Source organism: Podarcis gaigeae (genome assembly GCF_964106915.1).
Source record: "Podarcis gaigeae genome assembly, chromosome: 14".
Taxonomy (NCBI): Eukaryota; Metazoa; Chordata; class Lepidosauria; order Squamata; family Lacertidae; genus Podarcis; species Podarcis gaigeae.
In genome coordinates, this window is record NC_139690.1 from 45,536,013 (window position 1) to 45,549,974 (window position 13,962).

At 50.0% G+C, this 13,962-nt stretch overlaps 3 protein-coding genes across 8 annotated transcripts in view; 2 read left to right on the forward strand and 1 right to left on the reverse strand.

Moving 5' to 3' along the window:
- CLEC16A (C-type lectin domain containing 16A) overlaps nucleotides 1-836 on the reverse strand; it is a 96,838-nt gene extending 96,002 nt beyond the window's left edge. For all 6 annotated transcript variants that reach the window (XR_014557765.1, XR_014557766.1, XM_083711353.1 and 3 more), the window contains exon 1: nucleotides 381-836. Coding sequence is in view for 4 of the 6 variants with exons in the window: in XM_083711353.1 (XP_083567479.1) it covers nucleotides 381-460 (80 nt within the window). In the remaining 2 variants the exon portion in view is untranslated. The remainder of the gene's footprint in view (nucleotides 1-380) is intronic.
- LOC310831093 (myosin-11) overlaps nucleotides 1-13,962 on the forward strand; it is a 1,553,087-nt gene that overhangs the window by 371,746 nt on the left and 1,167,379 nt on the right. The window lies entirely within an intron of this gene.
- Nucleotides 4,625-13,753, forward strand: DEXI (Dexi homolog). Its single transcript, XM_083711918.1, has 2 exons — nucleotides 4,625-5,821; nucleotides 12,240-13,753. Exon 1 carries the CDS (start codon nucleotides 5,224-5,226, stop codon nucleotides 5,497-5,499), a length of 276 nt encoding a protein of 91 aa, XP_083568044.1. The 5' UTR covers nucleotides 4,625-5,223; the 3' UTR covers nucleotides 5,500-5,821; nucleotides 12,240-13,753.

Sequence of the window (13,962 nt, forward strand, 5' to 3'; positions counted from 1 at the left end):
CAGTATTGCGTGGGCTTCTATTTGTTATGTGCAAATGGCTTGAGATACCTATTAGGTCCGTAAACTACCATATAGCATATATTCAACACACAAAAAACAGTGGCAATTTGTTGTTGACAAAGGACAGCTGGACATATAAAGGGCCCCATTACCTTCAGTCCTCATCAAACCTAAATCTGGCCCTGCACACAGTCCGGATACCCGAATTCTGGGACGTTCGTATAAGTGAGGACCTTTTGGGGAGGGGGCGTGAGAGGAGCCCCAGAGGCAGTTGGGGGGCGAGTGGGGGAGGGGCGTCCACCTGAGCCCACCTGCCTCGAGGCCCCTCCCCCCTCCGGCCTATGAGTCCCTCACCGCCTCCTCCCGCCCTGAACACTCACTTGAGGTGGTCGAGCGAGTGGATGTTCCGCGAGGCCTTGCCGTGCCCGCCGCCTCCCCAGCTGCGCGACCGCCCGAACATCCTGAGGGGAGAAAAACGGACGGAGGGAGGGACGGAGGGCGGCGCTCGGACACTCTCTCTCGCTCTCAGTCTCTCGCTCGCTACCGCCTCACGGCCTCGGCTGCCGCCGCCGCCGCCTCATCCTCCTTCTCGGCCGCTGCCATCCTCTTCCTCCTCCTCCTCTTCCTCTCAGGCGGAAGGAGTCCCAGCGCCCTCCCCGCCCCCACGCGCACCCTCGGACATTCCGCCCCGGCGGAGGCGACGGCACAGACCCGGCAGCGGAGCCGCGGCGCGGGGCACGCCGGGAAAAGTAGTTTTTCTCGGCCCGCAGCTACTCTCGCCAAGGCATACGTAGAAGGCGAGCCAGAGGACTGCGAGTCCCAGCGTGCCCCGCGCGGAGGTGGGAGGTGGGAACCCGGAAGTGGGAGGGGCGAGGAAGGTTGCGTCCCCGGCGCAGGGCAGGGGGCGGGTCTTTGTGACCTGCGCGAGGGGCGGGGCCTTCAAGGCAGATGAGGGAGGGGCGGAGGAGGGTTCTTCCCTCATAGGAAATGAATTGTTAGCGGTGCGGTTCTTTGGAAATAATTCGGAATTAATTCGGAAAGCAATGCAGTGGTTTTATTTGGAATGATTCGCAATTGGTAATGCAAGAATACCCTTCTTTGATTTGGAGGGAGACGCTTAATCGCAAGGACTAGATCAGGCATAGGCAAACTCAGCCCTCCAGATGTTTTGGGACTACAATTCCCATCATCCCTGACCACTGGTCCTCTTAACTAGGGTTGATGGCAGTTGTAGTCCCAAAACATCTGGAGGGCCGAGTTTGCCTATGCCTGGACTAGATGACCCTGGGGTCCCTTTCAGCTCCATGACTCTATGACATAAATGCCGGTTCGTAATCAATTGTTAGCGGGGTGGTTTTTGTTATTATTTTATTTGCAATTACAGTGGTACCTCAGGTTAAGTACTTAATTCGTTCTGGAGGTCTGTTCTTAACCTGAAACTGTTCTTAACATGAAGCACCACTTTAGCTAATGGGGCCTCCTGCTGCTGCTGTGCCACCCTGCATGATTTCTGTTCTCATCCTGAAGCAAAGTTCTTAACCCGAGGTATTATTTCTGGGTTAGTGGAGTCTGTAACCTGAAGCATATGTAACCCAAGGTACCACTGTATTCTTTATTTGGGATGCCACCTTGAGGGGTTGGCATCTGTCTCGTGAGCCCCTGGGGGTTAAGTCAAACCGCTGCATTAGTAGTGGCCTCCCTGGGGTACACGCCCTGGGCAGTGTGCATGGGGGTCCTGGGCCGCCCAGACGACAACACTCCCCTCTCTGTCCACAGGAAAGCAAAGCAAGACTTTTGGCGCCAGCTTGGCTCAGGAGTTGCTGGAAGGAGGCACACAAGGGGCCATCCAACTGTCTTAGGAACCCCACCGGATTTGTGTAGGGTTTGCTCCTGAGCCTTTTCTTCTCCTGAAGATGTCCTGCGAGACAGCAGAGGTTTAGGATCAGAGTTGTCCTTCTCCTAGATGTGTTGCCTTCGCAGGTCGACAAGCTCCATCTGCCCCTCACTTCCTTCTACAGCAGAAGGTATGCGTGCAAAATGACACATATTACCCATTACAGTCTCTTTTTAAAGAAAGGGGATGAATTGACACTTTTCCTTTTCACGACCCTGCTCCAAGACCTTTAAATCAGGAAGGGTTTACAGTGGTACCTCGGGTTAAGTACTTAATTCGTTCCGAGACCTGGGAGAAGAGTTGGTGGAAGAAGATTGCAAGAAATTTAAAGATTACTTGCAGAAACACTGTAAAATTAATGAATGTTAAAATGATGTTGGACTGAAAATAAGTGGCATTAGCAACAATGTTAAAAAGAGCATGCAAAAATGAATTTAAAATTTGGTGAAATTGTAGAGTTACAGTATGTTAAGATTCAGAGTTAAGATAAATGGAAGAGGGTAAGGATTTGCTGATTTTCTGATTTGAATATTTTAATGGGAATACAAAAAGGGGAGGTGTGAGGAAGTCAAAGAAATAAGCTAATGAGTTTAAAGTTATAAAAAATGGATTTGTTTTTTAACTTTCTTTTTTCTATTTTTCTATTTTTCTTGTTTTTTGTACCTTGTATTTTTGTTTGAGAGTTTTCTCCTTTTTTCTTGTTTTTCTTGTTTTACTATGCATTTTTGTACTTATGATTTTGTAAAATCTTAATAAATATTCTTAAAATAATAATAATAATAAAAAAATAAGTACTTAATTCGTTCCGGGGGTCCGTACTTAACCTGAAACACCACTTTAGCTAATGGGGCCTCCTGCTGCTGCTGCACCGCCGGAGCATGATTTCTGTTCTCATCCTGAAGCAAAGTTCTTAACCCAAGGTAATATTTCTGCGTTAGCAGAGTCTGTAACCTGAAGCGTATGTAACCTGACATACCACTGTATTGATTGATTTAACAAAACTTATATACCGTTTGATTTTAAGAAGCCCTCCAAGTGGTTTGCAAAAGATGGTTGATGTGCATACACATTTAAAGCACACTGTATCCACACACACAAAAATTAAAATAAAATCCTGGGCCCTGTGGTTTGTGAAGGGCCCTAGGCCTTGTAGCTACTTGAGGGATAAACTACAGTTCCCAGGATTCTTGAGGGGGACTATATATAATTTGCATCCCACCTTTTGCCTCCAAAGAGCTCAAGGCAGCACACAGGGGTTCTCCCCATCCTCCTCATTTAATCCCCACAACAATCCTGCAATGTAGGTTAGACCGAGAGACAGCTGGAGACCCCATTCACCTTCCCAGATGTTGCTGGACTCCAACTCCCATCAGCGCAGCCACACCTGAATAGCTCAGTCCATAGAACATGAGAGTCTTAATCTCTCAGGGTTGTGGGTTCAAGCCCCATTGGGAGAAAAAATCCTGCTTTTCAGGAGGTTGGACAAGACGACCCTCCGGGTCCCTTCCAACTTTGTGATTCTATGATTATGGCCAAATTTGTTGGAGGCTGATGGGAGCGGAAGGATAGCAGGAGGCCCCTAGCTCTGCTTTAAACCTTAAACAGGAGCCTGTCACAGAAATCTTAAAACAGGGAAGGACTTTGCTGCCTTAATAACTACTGTTAACAGTGTGGTTTAGTGGTTAGAGTGTCGGACTTGGATCTGGGAGACGAGGATTCAAATCCCCACTCAGCCATGAAGCTCCCTTGGGTGACCTTGGGCCAGTCCCTCACTCTCAGCCTAGAGAGCCACAAGCAAATACCAACCAGACACTCAAAGAATTAAGCAAGAAGACATCTTTCCCATCGCTTTATCTCCACACTGGGAAAAGCTGGGGATAGGAACAGGGCCGGATTTAGGTTTGATGAGGCCCTAGTCTACTGAAGGTAATGGGGCCCTTTATATGTCCAGCTGTTCTTTGTCAACAACAAATTGTCGCAGTTTTTTGTGTTGAATGTATGCTATATGGTAATTTATGGACCTAATAGGTTTCTAAAGCCATTTGCACATGTTGCCATGCAACCAGTCCATGCAGAATGTGGGCACCCTATATATAGAAAGGAGCAAACCAGTGATATTTTAGGGAACAGGCAGGGCCCATTACTCACATCACAGGAGCCTATACAACACAAAACACTGTGGTGGGCTTTATTTTATTTGTTTTTCATCTTATATTTTGGAAATGTACATCCAGTTGTTTTTTCCCTGTAATTTTTTCTGGGGCCCCCAAGAGGATATAGCTTCTAGCTTGTCTAGCTTATACATAAATCTGGCACTATCATAGGAAAGCAATCCATAAATGATTTAAGGAAATAAACTCAAGTCCTGCCAAGGGGAAGCAAGGAACCAGCAATCAGACACATTGACTTGGAAGTCAGTCCCAGCGAGCGCAATGGGACGAAGCAGACAATTGATCCGGGATTGCTCAATCGGCAAAGTATGAGACTCTGGGATCTCTGAGTCGTGGGTTCGAGACCCAGATTGGGCCAAAGATACCTGCATTGCAGAGGGCTGGACTACATGACTCTGGGGGTCCCTTCCAATCCTACCCTTCTGCCCAGGCGCCTACCTAACAGGACTGGCCGCAACCCACTGGGAACCCCACCTCCTCCAAGTTCTCCCCCCCACCCCACCCGGCGGCTGTCACTTACCCTCCCCGGCGCCAGCCAATCCGCGCTCGCGAGAGGCGGGCCCCTGGCACTTGCGGGGAACAGCTGCTTCTGCTACGCGGAGGGAAGTGATGCGTCTGAGGAGTGTGGATGCAGAAAGAGAGGAAGGAGGGGGGCCCTTGGAAGAAAAGGGGGGGCTGCGCTGAGCGGGGCGGAGCAGCGAGCCCCTTGCATTAAAAAACGGGGCGGGAGCGAGCTTTTGCTTCTTTGAAGATTGGAAGAGCGGGGGGTGGAAGAGGCGCCTCTGCAAAGCCTTCCCAATCTTGCGGCGCATCTGAGGCCTGAAAAGTGAAGTGGGGGGGCAGTTGCATGGAGGGGGGCCGCAGGGCGAAGTTGCTCGCTTGCACCGCCCGCTTCTGGATGTAGAGATTTGCAGAGGCTGGTAAGGAGAAGGAGGGCGCTCTGGCATGGAGGGGTGGGCTAAGGACAGGAAAGGCATCGCTGGGGGGCGCCCTCTTCCCTTTGGAGACTGCTGCAGGGAGGAGTGGGCAGGTAGGTAGGTAGGCAGGCGAAGGTGCTGGGCTCTCTTTGATTCCTGGAGATCTCTTCTGGCTGCTCCTGCTGCTGCTGCCCTCCCCCAGTCTCCAGCCTCCGCTGGGCCCGGGCCTCCTCCGCGCTGGATGCCCTTTGCCGCCTGCACCCAGCTGGAGCCGTGGGCCCCCCATGCGCCGCCCCCGCTGCCGCCCTCTATGTTCTACGTGGGCTTGTTCTTCGTCAACCTGCTGATTCTCTACTACGCCTTCCTGCTGGAGTACATCGCCCTCAACGTCGGCATCGTCTTCCTGCCAGAGGATATGGACCAGGCCCTGGTGGATCTCGGGGTGGTCTCCGACCCGGCTCTGGGACTCTACGAGCTGGACAGCGAGGTGGAAGTGCTGGACGGCTACTGGGAATAACTGGGGGCCCCTCCCCGAAAGAGCAACTGGCACGGGCTGGGAAGAGGAGCGTCGCTGCATCCAGATGTGGGCACAGCTGGACGGACCCTTTGTAGACTGTGATGGGGGCACAGGGACAGCCAAGCTGGGCAGGTGCCGGGGGTGCCAGGAGCCTCTCTGCCCCGCCTGCCCCACTCGTGGGTTTTCTGCTTGAGCCGGAAAGACTGGGGAGAGGGCCACCGACTTTTGGGGGTGCCATGCTAAAGGCAGACAAGACGACGGCACGGCAGGAAGAGGGAGCCGGAGTTGGCACAGACGGACGGGGTCCCTTTGGGGCACAGAAGTAAGTGGCATTTTACTGTTTGATCCAGCTGTGTAGAGAGAAGAAGTTGAACATTGGAAAGGTCTGGGGGATGAGGGTTTGATCCTGTATTAGTTCTGCCAAGCTGGCACCCTCCAGGTTTTGGACTACAACTCCCAACAACAACAGGTGTGTTGGCTGGGGTGTGTGCGATGGGAGTTGTAGTTCGCAACGCCTGGAGGGTGGAGGCTCTCATACATATTGGCATGCCTCTGTGACGATCCGAGCTGTTGTTTTTACCTGCCTTCTCCTTTCCCCATTGGCAGACCAGGTTCAAAACTTGCCCAGATAGAAGGGACTGCTAGGTGCTCCCCCAAACCGCTGTGCAACACAGAAAGGGTAAGATTGTCGGTTCATCTAGCTCAGTATTGTCAGCACGGACTGGCAGCAGCGCTCCACATTGATTGGGCTGCCAGCCCTATCCCTAGATAGGGATAAGAAGCCTCGTGGCGCTATGGGTCCCTGTGTCTGGCTGTTAACTAGGAGGTTGGTGGTTCAAGCTCACTCTGGGATGGCTGTGGGCAGGATTCCCTTCCAATTCTACAATTCTACAAAATCCCATTCCTTATGATTCGGTATAAAAGGCTCCCTTATACAGAGTCAGATTGAGTTTAGTATTGTCTACACTGGCCGGCAGTGGCATTCCAGGATTGTAGCGTGGGGACAATCCCTGGATTGAACCTGCGGCCTTCTGTCTCACGAATGTTTAGCACTGAGCACTCTCCGTTATGTGATGCCTCTAATCTGACATGAACACCAGCCATGAAAATGCAAGGACCACCCCAGCTCAAGGCTGCCTGCACAGTTTCACTCATTCCTAACCCATAAGATGGGGCTGGGGCCCCCATTTCTGCAAAACCCCGTCTCCTCCCAACACATCCGGCAAGGGTATTTTGTGTGCCTAGTTCAGATCCGCACCATGCATTCCGCACACCCTTAAAAAGTCTGTGGCTTTCTCCCAAAGAATCCTGGGACCTGTAGTTCGTTAAGGTTTCTGGGGACATGTAGCTTTGGTGTGGTGAAACTACGGTTCCCAGGATTCTCTAGGGGAAAGCCACATTTACCTGAACGAAAAGCTTTCAGCAGGTGCCTAGAGTATAGTGAAGGTGCCTGCCTTCCGTGTGATTTCTTTCTTTTCTTCAATTTTTTTTACTGATTTTCACAAAATTATAGACACACAAACATACAAACAAACATAAATCACAACCTTATTAAAACTAATCCTATTAACATTAAGTGACTTCCTCGTAGCCTCCTAGTTGAATTTCAGTGCAAATCATTTTAACGGTTTTCCAAATCAAAATTCTTATAAACTTAGCTTAATCACTTAACATCGTTCTTACCAATTCAGCATTAAACATATTAATTCATCACATTACATATTTAAATCCTAAGCCTATCTGGTAAATGCAAGCTTTTCCCAATTAATTTAACTTAGCGTATTTAACTAAATAGTCATTAAATTTCGTCCATTCTTCCTGATACGCCTCCTCCTTCTGGTCGCGGACTCTTCCGGTCAGGTTGGCTAGCTCCGAAAAATCCATCATCTTCATCTGCCATTCTACCACAGTTGGTACTCAAAGTGTGATTTCTTGCAAATGCAGAATGAGTATTATGCAGAGAGAGTGGATGGGGCCTGAGACCTTCATGCAAAGCAGATGCTCTGAGCTGTGGCCCTATCACAGATGACATGGTGGCTGGGCTTTATGGGAGTTGTAGTCCAGAGGGCGCCAGATTGAGAGAGGTGAGATTAAACGCAGATTGAAGTAAAAAAAACCCCCACCTTGGATCTGATCTTATACATCTGCCAGATGTTTCTATCTTGTTGTTGTTTAGTCGTTTAGTCATGTCCGACTCTTCGTGACCTCATGGACCAGAGCACGCCAGGCACCTCTGTCCTCCACTGCCTCCTGCAGTTTGGTCAAACTCATGTTGGTAGCTTCGAGAACACTGTCCCACCATCTCGTCCTCTGTCGTCCCCTTCTCCTTGTGCCATCCATCTTTCCCAACATCAGGGTCTTTTCCAGGGAGGCTTCTTTTCTCATGAGGTGGCCAAAGTCTTGGAGCCTCAGCTTCAGGATCTGTCCTTCCAGTGAGCACTCAGGGCTGATTTCCTTCAGAATGAATAGGTTTGATCTTCTTGCAGTCCATGGGACTCTCAAGAGTCTCCTCCAGCACCATAATTCAAAAGCATCAATTCTTCGGCAATCAGCCTTCTTTATGGTCCAGCTTTCACTTCTATACATCACTACCGGTTTCTATCTAGTCAAGGCCAAAAGGAGTTCTGTTTTCTCTCTCCCTTTGCTACCCAGCTGTCTCATATGAGTTGCGCTTGACTCTAGGTAGCAGTTTCAGATGGCGTGAACAACTTACCTTACCCTCAGGCCGGCACTGTTAGTTGCTCAGTATCTTCTCCCTCAGCTGAAATTGACATAGTTTTAGCACGGTGCTTGCTATTTATTCATTTAGTAACTGCAATTAAGCCCCATATCTTAAGCACCTGCACCAACCAGTTCTACAAGGTAGACCTCTGTTGCTCCCATTTCACAGACGGGAAGACCGAGTGCTGCTAAAGCACATCCTAAGCAACTGCACCAAGGTAGTGCTGGTGGGATAGTGCAAGTCAGGACCCAGAAGCGACTTCTTGCCTGAGCACCTGCTTTCATTGCCTTTTGGGGGGAGGGTTCCTCTCTGTTAACCCTCCCAACCTCCTTGCTAGCCGTCCCTCAGCTCCCTCACCCTTCCCTTAAAACTTGAGTTATATTATTTCATTTCTTGGTATCTCTCCAGAATACGGAGAGAGGAGCCATTTAAAATGTCAGAGAAAGCAGTTTAAGCCTTAAACGAATGAGGTTCAGATCTCCCTTCCATATGCAGCTATCAGCATCACGATATATATATTTTTTAAGCACACTGATTTGTATTGAGCGTTGTTGCGAACATGTAACCAGGAAACGGAGTTGTCTGGATCCAGGTCAGGTAGAAAACAACGCTGTCAGTTATATGGCCCGTAGGCCAGATCCTGACCATCCTCCCCACCACCACCAGATTGACAGCAGGGGACAATTACAAAGGGGTGCCTATAGGCTGGTTGGGGTTTATATGAAACCCCTTTGAAGGGGATGCAAGTCATGTTTGCAAAGGAACCTTTCCCTCTCTGCAGACCAGCAAAGGTGCGCCCAAAACCATGGGTGCTGCCCGTGAGCTTGGTGTGGCAAACCTGGGCTAACCCCCCCCCCCATTGCCCCTGCAATGGACGCTCCATTAGCCTGGTTGGGATGTTGTCATTGAACTGGGAAGATGCTTGCCTGCCTGGATAGAGGCTTGAAGATGCCTCTGAGTGTTGTGCGGCTGGAATGTAGCAGAGGCAAAAGTTACATCTGTTGCTCCGCCCATTATTTGCCTCTGGCCCCGCCCACAACTTGCATGGGTGCCCCCCCTAACAAAGGTTACACCAAAGGGGAGAAAGGGTTAACTTGCCAATACAATGCCCCTCTGTACTGTATATTTCAGCCTTTCGCAACCTGTGGGTCCCCAGATGTTGTTGAACTACAACTCCCATCACCCCTAGCTGGCAAGGCCAGAGCTCAGGGATGATGGGAGTTGTAGTCCAACAACATCTGGGGACCCACTGGTTGAGAACCGCTGGTTTAAAGCAGCACCATGCCAATGTAAACAGTCATGGCTTCCCCTAAAGAACCCTGGGAACTATAGCTCGAGAGCTGAGAGGTGCTGGGAGGCCCCTATTCCATGCCGCTACAGATCTCAGAGTGGTTTCACAGTCGCTTCCGCCCCCCAGGGAACTCTGGGAATGGGAGCTCCGTGAGAGTCCTAACGACTTTCAGCAAGTGGCAATCTGTCCATTTTGCCTCAGGCGGCAAAATGTCCTGAGACGGCCCTGTCAAGCCCTATCGGTGGTGTAGCATGGGTTGCCAGAGCCCAGGGCAAGGAAATTATTATGCCTCCATGTGGCACTGCTGCTGCAGCCGGACAAAGCTGCAGAGCAGCAGCGGGACATGTGTGTGCACCTACTCAGGCTGGAGCACTGCCACCGCTGTGAGCCTTGCCCTTTGCCCGCCTTCACCACCAGTGGGGGATGCAAGGGCCTACCCTAGTCGTGGCCAAACTTGGCCCTCCAGCTGTTTTTGGACTACAACTCCCATCATCCCTAGCTAACAGGACCAGAGGTCAGGGATGATGGGAATTGTAGTCCCAGCTGGAGGGGCGAGTTTAGCCACCACTGGCCTATCCTCTCCCACTTCTTGCTCAGTGTGCTGCTTCGGTGAGGTGGGCGGAACGGGGAACACCTCCAGTGTGGCAGCAGCTGCAGAGGCTCCCCCCTAACAATGGTTGCACCCAGCGCGATCACCTTGGTAGCCTCCCCCCCCCCACACGCTGCGCCTCCGACACCCTTAACAAACTACAGTCCCCAGGATTCACTGGGAGAAGCCATGCTTAATTAAAGTGGTAGGATACTGCTTTGAATGTGTAGTGCAGATGGGTCACAAACTTGCCCCCTTCCTCAGATGGTTTGCCTAGGTCTGAACTCAGGGCCGGATTTAGGCATAGCTGTCAAGCTACTGAAGGCAATGGGGCCCTTTATATGTCCAGCTGTCCTTTGTCAATAAGAAGTTGTCTCTAGTTTTTGTGTTGAATATATGCTATATTTACAGACCTAATAGGTATCTAAAGCCATTTGCATGTTAACATGTATTTTATCAAAGTAATTGTTACAACCACTCCATACAGAATGTAGGCACCCTATACATAAAGGTAAAGGGACCCCTGACCATTAGGTCCAGTCGTGACCGACTCTGGGGTTGCGGCGCTCATCTCGCTTTACTGGCCGAGGGAGCCGGCGTACTGCTTCCGGGTCATGTGGCCAGCATGACTAAGCCGCTTCTGGCGAACTAGAGCAGCGCACGGAAACACCGTTTACCTTCCCGCTGGAGCAGTACCTATTTATCTACTTGTACTTTGACGTGCTTTCGAACTGCTAGGTTGGCAGGAGCAGGGACCGAGGAACGGGAGCTCACCCTGTCACGGGGATTCGAACCGCCGACCTTCTGATTGGCAAGTCCTAGGCTCTGTGGTTTAACAGCGCCACCCTATACATAGAAATGAGTAAACCAGTGATATTTTAGGGAGCAGGCTAGCAGGCAGGGCCCATTACTTACATCATAGGAGCCTACACAACACAAAACACTGTTGCTTTATGCAGGTTTTACTTTATTTGCTCTTTATCTTATATTTTGGAAATATACATCCAGGTTGTTTTTTCTCTTTAATTTTTTTGGGGGCCCCCAAGAGAGTGGGGTCCTAAGCTATAACTTGTTTAGCTTATACGTAAATCCGGCACCGTCTGAACTGCACAACGCTGTGCTCCCAGTGTGGGGTGAGGCTGGGAGCTGACCATCAGGTTTCCTCCATGAGAGCATTTGGTTCCTCTTCACAGGCTTCCAAAAGCACCCCCTCCCTTCGTCCTGAGTCGCAAAGTGCACTTTTGGCCACTTGAGCTGAAATACCGTTAATGCACTGACTTTGCAGAAAGACAGTGACCAGACGGAAAGCATTAAAAGGAATCTGTCGCTGCCCAGAGCTGTGGCAATTGTTGCAATGTAGGGTATATAAAAAGCAGGCAACTTTGGCCTGGCACTGCCTGCACCTCGGGAATCCATCAATGTCATACAGATTTAGCAAGCGCAGGAGATGATCTGGTTTCAAAACAGAAGATGTTATTGACTGCTCAGCCTCAAGGAAAGCTGGGTAAAACGGTTTATGGGTTCCTGCAGTAGGAACGGCAGAATATGAAAACAATACATAATAATACCTGCTTGCATTCGGTAAAGGTAAAGGGACCCCTGACTATTACGTCCAGTCGCAGACGACTTTGGGGTTGCGGCGCTCATCTCGCTTTATTGGCCAAGGGAGCCGGCATACAGCTTCCAGGTCATGTGGCCAGCATGACTAAGCCGCTTCTGGCAAACCAGAGCAGCGCATGGAAGCGCCATTTACCTTCCCGCCAGAGTGGTACCTATTTATCTACTTGCACTTTGATGTGCTTTCGAACTGCTAGGTTGGCAGGAGCAGGGACCAAGCAACGGGAGCTCACCCCGTCGCGGGCATTCGAACAGTTGACCTTCTGATCGGCAAGCCTTAGGCTCTGTGGTTTAACCCACAGCGCCACCCGTGTCCCTGCCTGTGTTAGTAGTTTCCATTAATTCCAATAGATCTACTCTGAACGGGACTAACACTGAGATGCAACCCATCAGGGTTTGAGCATTCTGAAACAGGGAGGGAAATCACTTTCTGTTTCCTGCTTAATTTCATCCTGCTCTGTCCTCTCCCTGGGCGTGCTTTTCTCTTGCGTAACATTTCCTTTTCCTTTTTTGAAATCCAGATTTGCACACGTTTTCTGCACATGTGAAAAAGAAGCTGGGAGCACCAGATTACGGGGCAAGATGGCACGGTCGTGAACTTGCATCTCTGCGAGAGGAAACGGCTTCCAGAGCAACATGGGCTTCCTAACAGCCCGGCTGAGGATGTCCTCAGCATTTGCTTGTTTTTCAGGGATTTGCCATGATTCTGCAGGAAACTGATTATGCACAGCTATCAGAATTTGCTTAGAGATTCCAGAAGGGCTTCCAAGTCACGAGAAACACTGCCGGGTCATTTTTAACGGTGAGCCGGGCTGCCAATCACACGTCACAAACTTCCAGGGAACGGAGAAGTTGATGCCGATATGTTGAGCTAGGTGGTACTGTCAGGATAAGAAGCCTGAGAGCAGGTGTGTGGTGAGAGGGGGCCCAGATATTGCTGAACTACAAATCCCATCTGCCCCAGCAAGCACGGCCAAAGCCCAGGGATGATGGGAGCTGCAGTTCAGCAAAATCTGGAGGGCCAAAGATTTTCCCCACGCCTGATAAAGTGGTTGATGGAGCAGGATGGGGCATGGTTTTACATGGTGGGGGAGACTTACAATTATCCAGATATCTCTGAACTACAACTCCCACCATCCCTGAGCATCAACCATGCTGGCTGGGGGCTGACGGGAGTTGGCACTGAACCACATCTGGAAGGCTCCCAATCCCTGTTTTTTTAAGGGGGGCTGGAAAAAGCGCCATGAGATCTCAAGAAGTATTGCAAGAGAGCACCGGCACATTATTGCACCGTCTGCGCACAGTTTGAGGGTTGGTTTTGGCCGTCCCCACAACCTTGCATGCAGTCCTGGGCCCAGTTTGCACAGACCGGTCTCATAAAGGTAGCCACCTTTGGTTCAGGACCTGGTGCATTCCTTGTGTATCACCAGTACAACTCTGCAATGCACGTGAGTGGTTGCTTTAAAAAATCTCTGCCATGTCAATGTTTGTGTATGGAAAGCTTGTGTGTCGTTAAAGGAGCCTTCTCCCTGACATGTTAGATTTCTACAAGCAAGGGAGAGTTTGATGTGGGAACACTTGCATCCAGAGTTGTTACTAGCCCACAGGGACTGCAGTCTGCACCCTTCCTAAAATGTGCAGGATCTGCTCTGCCATCATCATAACCTCCCAGCCGACAATCTGCATTTGCTGTTGATGAGCTATAGAATAGGTCACACTTTTCTGAAAGGAAAACCCCCCCCACCCTAATCCCATTAAGCTTCAGGAACTCATTTCATAACCCTCAAAATGTCGCCTTTTAAAGAATAAAAAATGAAGAGAATTGCAGCGAGTCGGTGCGTCTGCCACACAGTGTTATGGGAAAGAATTGCTTTTGTAAGTATTTTTGTAATTTTGGGAAAGGAAGGGGGTCTTGTTAATTCCCACGTTATTTTGCCTAGTGTTGAAATGCAGTTCTTATGTTTAAAAAAATAACAATGTAAAAAGCAATATATTGATAACCAGCCTCTTTCAAATACACAAGTATGCAGGTCAACTGATCAAGAGTGTTGCTCATTCATTTATCTGTGAAGCGGTTTCAGTTCCCATGTCTTCTTGCGGTTATCTTGTGTCGCGCCAGACAGCAGGACCCGAGCCATTGTGCTCCAATGACAAGCAGAATTGTTGAGAAGAAACCTTGAAAGGTGCTGCCTTCTCCATTAGAGGCTTTTAAGCTGAGCTTGGATAGCAGTAGATCTGCTGCAT